The 12,939-nt window shown below is 38.2% G+C and overlaps 1 protein-coding gene across 1 annotated transcript in view; it reads left to right on the top strand.

Annotated features, from left to right (window-relative positions):
- Positions 1 to 1,907: 1,907 nt before the first annotated feature.
- LOC146002256 (larval cuticle protein A2B-like) overlaps positions 1,908 to 12,939 on the top strand; it is a 78,186-nt gene continuing 67,154 nt past the window's right edge. The window contains exon 1 of the mRNA XM_083139970.1: positions 1,908 to 1,997. Coding sequence (XP_082996096.1) covers positions 1,908 to 1,997 — 90 coding nt within the window. The remainder of the gene's footprint in view (positions 1,998 to 12,939) is intronic.

Genomic DNA, 12,939 nt, shown 5'->3' with positions numbered 1-12,939 from the left:
CAGTCACCCGCAATAAAAAAGGGACACCTAGACCCTGAAATGCTCGCTCCCCTACAAGGTGTTATGTGTGTTGCCTAACTCTGCGACGGTGGTAGAAGTTGCCATTGAAAATTTGCTATTGGAATCCATTTATCGCCTTATTATAATACGTTACATACCGGGTGGTCCAAAAGTCCCGGAACGATCACATACACATCGAATCGGAAAACGAAAAAATACGTGTTTAATAAGTGTTAGAAAGCTATTCAATGATATCACACTTGATTCCCCACCCCTGCCTCCTAGCTCAATTAGGAACGGAAATATGGCGATCTTAAATTTTCGTAATTAAATTAAATTTCCGAAAAAAAAAACCCACCAAAAACACGTGAAGATTTCATAAAACCCAAAAAAAATTCAAAGGCAGCTAATTGAGCTAGAGTGAAAGAAATTGCAGATTCGGAATCTACACGTCAGACCCGCTTCCATATACTCTATTGAAAGGTCTTGACGTGCAAATTCCGAATCTGGAATCGCTTTCACTCTAGCTCAATTTTGATTTTTTTAAAATTTTATGAAATTTTCATTCTTTAACTTTTTTTTATTTTATTTATTTATTTATTTATTTTTTTTTTTTGCGAAAATTAAAAATCGCCATACCTCCATTCCTAATTGAGCTAGGAGGATGGTTGATAGCTCGTTGGACTAGGAATGAAGTCCTCTTTCTGATTCTACAATACAAAATGGGGATTTCCATTTAAAATTTCACAGTTACCTCACCCCCAAGGGGGCGGGGGTGGGGAATCAAGTGTGATATCATTGAATAGCTTTCTTTCACTGATTCTAACACCTACTTTTTCGTTTTCCGATTCGATGTGAATTTCTCACGATATGTGACCGTTCCGGCACTTATGGACCACACGGTATATGCATGCTTGCATATATGTAATACAGCGTGTCCACAAAAACATTCTGTGATTATAAACGACCACAAAATTTTAATTATGTATATATGGTCATGGACGTCCGCACGATTTTTTCCAGGGAGGGGCAAGGAAGGTATTTTTTCCAGGGGAGCAAACAAGGCACATTTTCCCCAAAAATAGTGTTGTTCCCTAAAAAAGACATTGCTTAAATTTGAATCTATGGTGTTCATGCAATAATTAACACACATTATTGTGGCTAAAATGAAATTATATGTGTGAAATACAAAATTTTTGGTTGACTTTCATTTTCCAGGGGGGCACGGCCCATCCTTGCCCCTCCTTCCGGACGCCCATGTATATGGTTATGCTACGGAAAATGCTATGGAAATAGAGCCGGTTCTATCTTTGAGAAATGTCATGAATATGCCATGGCATCTGGAATGCCATAACATTTCTCACTTACACGGAAGCTTTCTGGTCATGGCATAAATGTTAAGGAAAATGCTTTCGTCTAAAGCCTAACGCTGTATTTGAAATTCTCTAGTAAATAAACAAATAAAATAAATAGAAATGACTGCAATACAAAAAGAGTGTCACATAACAGTGCCCTAATGATCTCAATAAAAATAGCACATTCTTGAAGATGAGGTAAAGGTCGTGACTTTCTTCCCCCACTTGTTCCGCACCAACAATCACCAGACCACTAAGCGACCAGGAACAACGAAACGTTGCATTGCCAGAGCGTAACCGAGACAAACACAAAGATGGAAATTCTCGAGGCCTCTCCTTCCTTGCAACCTTGGCAGTGAGCGCTGCAGGTGCAACGACCTTGCACCGGGAGAAACTCCTGCCCAGCCCCCTTCTAATCAACGAAGGGCGCTCTGGTTTTTCTGGAGAGATGCGTCGTCCTGCGTGAGGTAAAGGGGCTTCCTTTCTCTCGGGCCTCTGAGCCTCCCTGGTGCCCGTATAAAAGGTGGCGATGGTTACAGGTCAACGCCCATAATGAAGATGTTGGTGTTCGTGCTGGTCGTCCTGAGCCTCTTGACTTTTGTCAACACAAACCCCACGCCGCAGAAGGAGAATTCTATTGAGGTGAGTTTTGATCCAGCGACTAAAAATGTTATCGGCAGTCTGTCTCGTTCGTGGTCTTGTCTTCATGTGCACCGTTAGAAATTTCTGCACCCTGAGGACGTAAATTGAAATATAGAAATAATAATAATAAACATTATCAGTGCTCGAAAAATTTACCTCAAAGCTAGGCGCCAGCTCTGAAAATTAAGCGCCAGGAAACCACCTACTAGCAATTGAGCATTGTACAGTATGTTTCAAAAGTCGCGCAATCCAAACTTTGAAAATCTGCATCAGAAATCGTTAAGAGATATTTTCACCGGGTTTTCTGTACTAAACTACTAAACTAATCCTGTAGGCTATCACTGAGTTCATAAATTTATGTTAGCATTTATCTACATAAAAGCAATTACATTATTTAAAAAAAGACATTGTTAATTTGCTGAAAACATGTGAGAACTGATTTTCAACAATATATACCAACTCTTTAAAAAATTTGAAGGGATCATTTGTTCGTGTTTGACTGGTTGTAAAACAGTTGCTTTGTGAGGTACAGCAGAAGAAGGGCATTTTTTTTTTTTTTTGGAAAACCTATTGCACATGAGTGTAAGATTGAGTAGGAAAATACTAATGCACACGGAGTGCTCCAATGAATATGCCATGCTGAATCAATTAATAACACAGGCACAGTAGCGGCGAAAGTGAGTGAAGAGAATTCAATGTATCCAGGAGCAGCTTAGGATTCTCTCGAGAGTCCAATTTCGTCACAAAATCTTCATTTACGATTTTTCACGTAAATGTATAGACACATGCTGCATGCGACTGTTGGCAATATTTCGACCTGCTAGTGTTGCCATATACGGAGATATGTCCAAAAAATGGCACTTTTCACTCTACCCATAAAATCACCAGTCAAAAATTCATCAAATGTTGCACATGACCAATATTGGTCGCAAATGACAAACTGACATAGCATCAGTCATCAAATGTCTAATTATGACCATTCGATATTTTCTTACATATTTTTCTTACTCAGAAGTTCATTTCTGGAAAAAATTGAATGCTGCTTTCCGTCAGTTATTAATTTATATAATTTTCTGTACGGAGTGAACTGAATTTTAAGCATTGGCAACTATTTCAATGGATGAGGCTTTATAATACAGAAAATATCTGTTACGGTTTTCATGATATAGTATATTTCCAAAGTTTGGGTTGTGCGATTTTTGAAACACTCTGTATAAGATGCTGAGCATCACGGTATTCAAAACATCGCTAAATTATTTGAAAAAGCAGGAAATAAAAGACAAAGGGTAAGAAATTGTTACTGACTCTATGGAATGTTCACAACGTTGATAAAAGAAAAATAATTTGCTAACTGCAATTTGAACTTAGAATCATCAAAATTTCGTACATATTGCAGCAAAAGATCACAGTCGCCAGGCTGAAATTTTTAGTCGCCATTACGACCTGGCGACCGGGATTTTTCGAGCCCTGAACATTATTATTATATACTAATAGATACCAGAGGTCCTTGGTTCGAATTCCGGGCTGGGAATGGGTGTTCCTTGTGTGTCCTTCATCATATCATTACTCAACCTCAACTTCGCGATTTGCCAAAAGTGGCAAACGCGACGTATAATAAAAAAAATAAGAATAAAGATGCATTCATTCATTCTTTGCTTTCTGTATAGGGGCAGGTCTTTCCTTGCAACCTCCAAGCTGTTCGATCTTCAGCTCTGCGCTTTGTAGCAACGTAGGACCCATTTACTTTAATGTCGTCACTAATGTGGTATCCTCTTCTTCCACGGATTCTTTTTCCCTCGAGCATTCCTTCAATAGCATCCCTTGGGATACGATTTGTTCTCGTCCAGCGACCAAATCATTTTCTTTTTCTCTTCATGATTATTTACAGCATTGATCTGTTTTCTCAATTTCTTTCCACCACTGTTTCATTTCTTAGTTTCTTTGTCTATTTCACACGTTCCATTCGTCTCCATAACCACATTTCTAGAGATTACAGTCGCTTTTTCTCACTTGTTCTCAGTGTTCATGTTTCAGAATCAAGATGTACTACTAATAATTAACTTATTGGAATTTATATGTTTCCATTGTTTGACTCAACATGCATGTTATTTAGTGTTCTGGCTCTCATTCAGTTCATGTACACGAAATAGAGGCACAATTACTTTTTTTCCAAAACATTTTTTATAATTCGTATCCAGTAACGGAACGATATTCAATTTTTTCCTCAAATTATTTTGCTTTACTTTATGAGATAATTACAAATTGAGACAAACGAAATAAGTTACTCAATTTGAAATTGAAGAAATATACACAAATATTTGAAGCATTACGAAAAGAAGTAGATAAACACAATAATTGAACTAAATTTTCTACGAGTTATGTGATCACTTCTTTTCACACGGGGGCGTTCTCCTTACACATCTGCTAGTGCCTTTTACCACTCCATCTCTCGTAGCTTTTCCTAACTAATGCAAAACACGTGTAGTACTTTAAAATTTGTCACTGACTGCGGGGAATTATACAAAAAAGATATTTTTAAAAATGAATTTAATTTAAGTAATTCTTGGTTCATCAAATATTAAGTGTGATGACATTTTTGTTTTTGATTGACAGATGGACGGGGAAATTAAAAATTATGTCGCGATAACAATGAAAAATTGCAAGTTCTTTAACCAGAAGAATTTGGACTTTTATATTAGTTTCTGAAATATATTCAATTCATTATATGATTGTCACGGCCAGTCAGTCAGGTTGATATAGTTAATTTATGTCTCATGAACAACTATTTGGCAGGTCTATTAGACCACACAATTTATATTTATAACTAACTTTGGTAGTTAATGAAATACCAGTAATAGACACAGACGGACGGTCATGTGACAGAAGCACATGCTCCTATTTCTTTCAGTTTGACTGATCAGTACTGTAGAATTCGGAATCAGAGTGATCGTCAATGTCACTCGGGCAAAGTTCAAGTCCTCATTCGAAAGCCGGTTGGGTATCTTTGACATAGCTCGAGAGGAAGGTGACCGAACGCGTATCTGGTTGCGAGCCAGTATTTTTTATTTATTTATTTATTTATTTATTTTAGAAACCCTGTTGTAACTTTTGCCTGCAGTCCTTAGACATCCAACACGAACTGTGACAACGTTACACTCCCAAGGTCTCAACATTATATACGAGAGGGTATCAAAAAGTCTTGCCTGTCGAGGTATAATTTGTTTAATAATGGAAAGATTGAAACAATGAAATACATACAGTTTGCCTGTAGTGTCCTTTACTCAACATTACCATTACACACAGTTCCCATCACTTTAGATGCCTTTGAGCGAGCGTTTTACCCAGCCCTCAAAAAAAGTTTGGAAAAATTCCACAGAGCACTTCCTACCCCACCGTTCAGAGCTATTTGCACCTCCTGTAGGTCCTCGAATCTCATGCCACGAAGCAGAGACTTAGAACAGACTTTATGGTATCCCAAACTCTCAATCGTTGCATATGCTGACCCATAGGACATGTGCACTGCATCAGAAATTTCCTGATTGGTGATGCATCTATCCTCTCGAATGAGCTCATCATCCCTGTGGAGGTTGTCGTCGGTCAACGACGTTGATGGCCTGCCCCTCCTTGTCATGTCCACACTTTCCGTTTCTCCCACTTTGAACTTAACTACTTAAGTCTGAGCTAAGTCTGTGCATCGTAGCATGAGATTCGAGGACCTACAGGGGTTAAAACATCTTTGAAACGGTGAGTCAGGTAGTGTTCTGTGGAATTTTTCCGAACTGGTTTTGAGGTCTGGATATAACGCTGTCACAAATGCATCGAACGTTATGACAACTGTGTTTGTGTGGAAGGGTAACTCTGAGTAGAGGATACTACAGGCAAACTATATGTATGTTTATTGTTTCAATCTTTCCATTATTAAACAAATTATATCTCCACAGGCAAAACTTTTTGATGCCTCTCGTACATTGGGCATTCCATGTGAAAGTGCCTCTGAACCTCAATTTTTAAAATTAAATGCAATGCTGTAAATTTATCCTATCTTGTGAGTGAACAATGTAATATTGTCATTGCATAAAAAATCAAGTATTACACAAAATTAAGCTAGAATGTGGTAGGGATTTTACATATTGTTCGTTCATTTTAACTTTTGATTTACTTTTGCTATGTATTGTGTCCCACCCGTGACACCAAAAAAACAAAAACTTTTACTGTTTAACCACCCTTTACTGTTACATTAACCCACTACAATATTCAAAGGTCAATTTCATTTTATCTTTGTCTTAAATTATATAATTTTCATCATTTGACAATTCACAGGGATTGATATAAATTTCTTATTAAGTAAAGAGGCAATTTTTCGTCTGTCCCACCCGTGACACGAAATTGTTCACTTATAGCTATAAACCTGGGAAAGTACAAAAATACAAAAGATGTTTTTAAGCCAAGGACAACAGTCTGTAGAAATGAAACATGCGATATAATTAGTGACAATAATGAAATTTAAGAAAGGTGGAGAAGGCATTTTAATGGTGTATTGAATGGCAGTGCAAATGTAGCAGGTATGCTGGAAGAAGGATTAAATGAAGAAGAGGAAGGAGAAGAGGGCATAGAAAGTCCAACGTTAGATGAAGTATGGGAGGCAGTCAAGATATTGAAAAATAGTAAAGCACCTGGGATAGATAACTTGCAAGCAGAGCTGCTTATGCATGGAGGCGAGAGTGTCATTAGAGGCGAGAGTGTCATTAGAGGCTTGAACGAAATAATATACAAAATCTGGAAAAAGGGACAGATGCCAAGTGAATGGATGACGGGTATCATAGTACCTATCCACAAGAAAGGGGACATGATGGAGTGTGCAAACTATCGTGGAATTACATTGTTGAACGTTGCATATAAAGTATTTGCAAGAATTATATATAAAAGACTATTACCATATGTAGAAAAGTGCATTGGACCATATCAATGTGGGTTCAGGCCAGGATAAATCTACAATTAACCAGATATTCACCTTAAGGCAAATACTGGGCCTCCCCGATGGCGGAGTGGTAGCGTTGTCGCCTTGTAATCTAGGGGTCCCGGGTTCGATACCCGGTGGAGGCACAAGTGGTTCGGATCCCACTTTAAACTGTAGGTCCAGTCCCGATTAGCCTTACTGTGCATAAAGTGGACTTAAAGCAACAAATCAATCAATCATTAAGGCAAATACTGGAGAAAACGCTGGAGTTTGGGATACGAACGCAACATCTATTTATTGATTTTAAATCTGCATACGATAGTATAAACAGGGCTCAATTATATCTGGCAATGGAAGATCTTGGAATTCCAATAGGATTAATAAGAATGGTGAGGATAACTATGGAGGGCTCTAATAGTAAGATAAGAGTAGGAGGACAACTCTCAGAACCTGTTGAAATAGAAAATGGACTAAGACAAGGCGATGTGCTGTCCTGTTTGTTGTTTAACATTGCCTTAGAGAAGGTTATACGGGAAGCTCGGGTGCAAATTAGGGGTACCATATATTATAAGTCAATCCAGATACTTGCATATGCAGATGATGTGGACATAGTAGGAAGATCTCTACATGCAGTAGAAGAAGCATTTCTGGCCATAGAAAGGGAAGGAAAAAAGATGGGATTGGTGGTGAATGAAGGGAAGACTAAGTACATGGCAGCAGGTAAAGCACACGGATATAATCCATCACCGACCATAACAATGGCTAATTATACCTTATATAGAGTAGATTCTTTTATCTACCTGGGTTCTGTTGTGACATATGAGAATGATTCACAGGAGGAAGTAAAGGCACGACTTATAGCAGCGAATAGGGCCTATTATGGACTACAGAGACATTTTAAGAGCACCATATTGTCCAGAACAACTAAGTTAATACTTTACAAGACACTGATAAGACCTGTATTGACCTATGCTGCGGAACCTTGGACCAGTTCAAGGAAAGATGAACGCCTGGTAGAGATCTTTGAAAGAAAGATATTACGAAGAATATTGGGACCAGTATGTGAGAATGGAAAATGGAGAAAGCGATTTAATTAGGAGCTCTACGACTTATATCAAGAACCAACAGTTATTGGTGTAATAAAGGCGGCTAGATTAAGATGGGCAGGTCATGTGATACGCATGAGTAATAGTGACCCTGCAAAGAGAGTGATGAGCCCAGGTGGACAAAGGAAGCGAGGAAGGCCTAAATTAAGATGGGTGGATGGAGTGGATGAGGATGTTCGGAAGCTCCAGTATAGAAATTGGAAAGTTGTGGCAAAAGGTAGAGATAGATGGAGACAAATCACAGAGGAGGCCAAGGTTCATCAGTGGACTGTAGCGCCAAAAGAAGAAGAAGATGATGAGTACAAATTATGATTAGCCGAACTCCGTGACGGAGTGGTTAGCACCGCGCTAAGAAGCTTGAAGTCCCGGGTCCGAATCCCGGCCTGGGCTGAAGTGTTCTTTGTGAGTGTCCCTTCATCAATTTTATTATATCATCACTCAGCCTCATCTTCTCGATTAGCCAAAAATGTAAAAAAACGAAGTTAAATAATGCAAATGAACCAAACAAATTATGATCAGATGAAATTGATGGTCAGGCCGAAACTCGAACTCCGAGCCCTCGCTTCAGAGACGAAGAATTTTCTCCAAAATAGCCATCGGATGGAAAACATCTGTCTATTCTAGAAATAAAATATAGGATTTCGAATCAGTCTAATGCATCGTTTCTCAACCTATGGGGCGCGACCCAGTGCTGGGTCCCGAGGTAGCGTTTGGTGGGTCGCGAAGTCGGTAACGAAAATGTATTTGTTGTGTCTTAAAAATCTATTGCATTCACATTACTAATATATTGTTTTAACAATTTAAATTGATTGATTTGTTGTTTTAAGTCCACTTTATGCACAGTAAGGCTAATTAGGACTGGACCTACAGTTTAAAGTGGAATTCGAACAAATATGTACCTCCACCGGAAATCGAACCCGGGACCCCTTGATTACAAGGCTACGACGCTACCATTGCGTCATCGGGGAGGCCTAACAATTTAAATTCAACTCTTCTTGTCCGTACGTAGTCTAAACTCTACTTTCTGTTATTTGCGCTCTACCATTGCTTTTTAGCGGATTCTATCTGACGTTTAACTCAAGGGAATCGGATATCCGTCGTTTTCGTTTTGGTTGCTGCTATTTGTTCTTAATTATCATCAATATGTTAGTACCCTGAACTTTCGCATGAGGCATTAAAGTTGGTCATGCCGTTCTCCACCTCATATTTGTGTGAAAAAGGATCTTCATCTTTGATTCAAGTAAAACGCAAGTACAGAAATACTTGACGCGCACTCAGATTTACGACTTAACCACCATTGAACTCAACTTACCCAGCTTATGCGGAAAAGGCAGCCCCCCAACCGTCACATTAGTTCGGTCAATAATAATATGTTTTAAATTTCAGCATGTGAGTTTAGTTAGATATTAGACTAAAGTAAGTATTTTTTACTTTTCTAGAATGAAGTACGTATAATTGGTTTAAGCAAGAGTAAAAGAGAGCTTCTTAAAGTACTCGATGTTAGCAAATAATTATAAAGTGGGTGCACAACCATGTAAGTAATTCTGTCGGCGGCCATGCATGGACATTACTTAGACGGTGTGAACAGGTTTCAATTATTTTGCTTTATTTTATGTGACAATATAACTCTTTAGCCTAAGGAAGAAAATTGCTCAATTTGTAATTGTGAAAAATTCACAAGCAATGAAGCACTAGAAAGCACATGGATAATAATAATAACAATTTAACTAAAATTAACAAGAGTGACATGAACCATGTTTCTCTCAAATGGAAGCGTTTTCCTTACACATCTACTAAATTTTTATACTGCGCCATCTCTCGCCCTTTTATTAACTAATGCAGAACACATGCAGTACTCTATTTGGGAAAAGAAACTGAGAGAAAGATAAATAAGCAAACGAAACAGAAAAAGAGAAAGAAAAAGGAAGCAACATGGAGAGGAGTGAGAGATTAAGAAAGGAAAAAAACTGAGAGAATGGGAAATAATAAAACGAAACAGAGAAAGAGAAAGCAAGAGATGGAACATAGTGAGGAGTGAGAGAATAAGAAAGGAAAAGAAACTGAGAGAATGGGAAATAATCAAACGAAACAGAGAAAGAGAAAGCAAGAGATGGAACATAGTGAACATAGTGAGGAGTGAGAGAATAAGAAAGGAAAAGAAACTGAGAGAATGGGAAATAATCAAACGAAACAGAGAAAGAGAAAGCAAGAGATGGAACATAGTGAGGAGTGAGAGAATAAGAAAGGAAAAGAAACTGAGAGAATGGGAAATAATCAAACGAAACAGAGAAAGAGAAAGCAAGAGATGGAACATAGTGAGGAGTGAGAGAATAAGAAAGGAAAAGAAACTGAGAGAATGGGAAATAATCAAACGAAACAGAGAAAGAGAAAGCAAGAGATGGAACATAGTGAGGAGTGAGAGAATAAGAAAGGAAAAGAAACTGAGAGAATGGGAAATAATCAAACGAAACAGAGAAAGAGAAAGCAAGAGATGGAACATAGTGAGGAGTGAGAGAATAAGAAAGGAAAAGAAACTGAGAGAATGGGAAATAATCAAACGAAACAGAGAAAGAGAAAGCAAGAGATGGAACATAGTGAGGAGTGAGAGAATAAGAAAGTAAAAGAAACTGAGAGAATGGGAAATAATCAAACGAAACAGAGAAAGGGAAAGCAAGAGATGGAACATAGTGAGGAGAAAGAGAATAAGAAAGGAAAAGGAAGTGAGCCCAAGAAAGTACAGACACGAGACAGACTGAGAGGATAAAGCGAGAGAATGAGAGTACAGGACAGGAAACAGTAGAAAAAAAAAACACTCCTAAATCCTGATGAAAATAGAGTGAACACGAAACAAGAGTTACTGAGACCGAAGAAAGAAGTCAAATAGCCAGAGAGAAGACATAAAAAAAGAATAAAACACGAGGAAAAAATGAGAGCTGGACGGAATTATCGAGTTACTGTTCCGGTACTTGTCTTAGTAACGCGTTACCGAAATTACATGAGCAATTTTAAAGGTATTTACCTTCGTTTTCGTTTCTTTACTTCCTTGAACTTATAAAACTGCCTTATTTTATCTGACTGAGAGTTGTTGAGTTACGCTGTCACAATTTATGTAAATAAAGGCCACAGGACTTACTAGATAGTTCCAGATCCATTTTTATTGCAAATTAAATTCTCTTTTAATGATATTCTGTACTTCATTCGGAAAACAAGCATGGGCAAGAAGATAAAAACAGTTTAATATAAAGAAATATTCATTTTATTAAAATCTGAAACTTTTGTGCATTAGGGCTACTTTAATATTATCTGATTTAGCTGAAATTCTACACAAAGTGCTTTTACACGGATTGGAACAATTTTTAGGGTTAGGAGATGAAAAGTATTAAAGATCAGAAAATCACATTATAACTAAGGATCGCCCTAGTGAACTTAAACAGTGACGGGGAAAATTGCAAAATTTGTTAATGCATGCTAAGTGTATTTAGATTGTACCTTTCGCTAAATGTACGGAACTGTCTTCCGCGTTGTAGAAAGCATTAGTTGCATTGTTACAGACTAACGAGGCTCTGGTGCCTTTACTCACAGTCAGTATAATCCTGTGCCCGGTGGAAGGACGTAGAGGTTCGGATCAGTCTATAAACTGTACGTCCAGTCCCGATTAGCTTCTCTGTGCCTAAAGCGGACTTAAAGCAAGAAAATTGAAACTCAAGTGATGTCGAAAATTGAAAGAAAGACGTTGTAAAATGCACGAAATCAATCATAACTATTTCATACAACAAAAGAAATTCGTATGTCTTACTGTGATGTAAAGATTACGGTAAAACTGTCAAAGCCGGGAATCGGCTGTAACTCGTTTGTTCTGTAATTGTTGACATTCGTGCTTACTTGTACTGCATTGCGAAAGATTGCTTAACAAGGGATTTCCCTTATTTTTTTTTAACGAAATTAGTATCTATTGTCGACATATTCTCGCTTCCTAAACACGCAAAATGGCGGGCAAATCTTGACTAGCGTTGTGTTTCAAACGGCAAAGCAGTGTTTCAACCTTCGTAACAGGAAAATTTCCGCATAGCCCCGAAAACCATTCCCGTATAGTCCCAAAAATCATTCATGCATAGCCCCAAAAACCATTCGGGATAGTATGACCATCCACGAATAGCCCCAAAAACCATTCCCGCAAAAAACATTACCGCATAGCCCCAAATACTATTCACGCATTGCCCCGAAAACATTCTGGATCGTATAACCATCCACGAATAGCCCCAAAAACCATTCACCATAGCCCCATGCACCATCACGGTAAGGTTAGGTTAGGTTGCTTTAGGTTGGGCAATATAGTGAAAAAACTGTGTATTTGGAAACACTTACCGGGGATTACGTCATCAGATGCTCGCAACATCCGGTTCAAGTACATGGATGGAAATGCAAGCAACAGCTTTCGTGCATCGGACGGACATTATTATAGAAAAATACATGAATTAGCGGCCAAATACATTGAAAAATGCGAGAAAACACTTCTACGACCTTCCGAAATTACACAGAAACTCAATTCCGTAAGTAATTTCTCCTGTAAATTTGGTGAAATCCGATTCCCGGCTTTGACAGTTTTACCAAGATTATATTATATAACAAGACATCTTCAAAGGAAACAGTTCTTTTCCAAGGGCGACAAATTTTACTGTTGCCATTCCTGCATTATGGACCGTGGTGAGTGCTGAGCCGTCATATTGTTATCTTTCTTTCATTTGTGCCAGACTGATGGAATCATTCTTAATTTTGCCACCAGAGGTCAATAGAATCTGTTACGCAATGACATAAGAATGAAGCCACTGTACGACCTCGCAGCCCTTGAGGCAGCGCATTTTGGATTCTGACACAGGGA

Source organism: Lepisma saccharinum, chromosome 18 (genome assembly GCF_977018435.1).
Source record: "Lepisma saccharinum chromosome 18, izLepSacc3.1, whole genome shotgun sequence".
NCBI lineage: Eukaryota > Metazoa > Arthropoda > Insecta > Zygentoma > Lepismatidae > Lepisma > Lepisma saccharinum.
The sequence above is the reverse complement of the archived record's forward strand: the minus strand, read 5'-3'. Positions and strand labels throughout refer to the sequence as shown.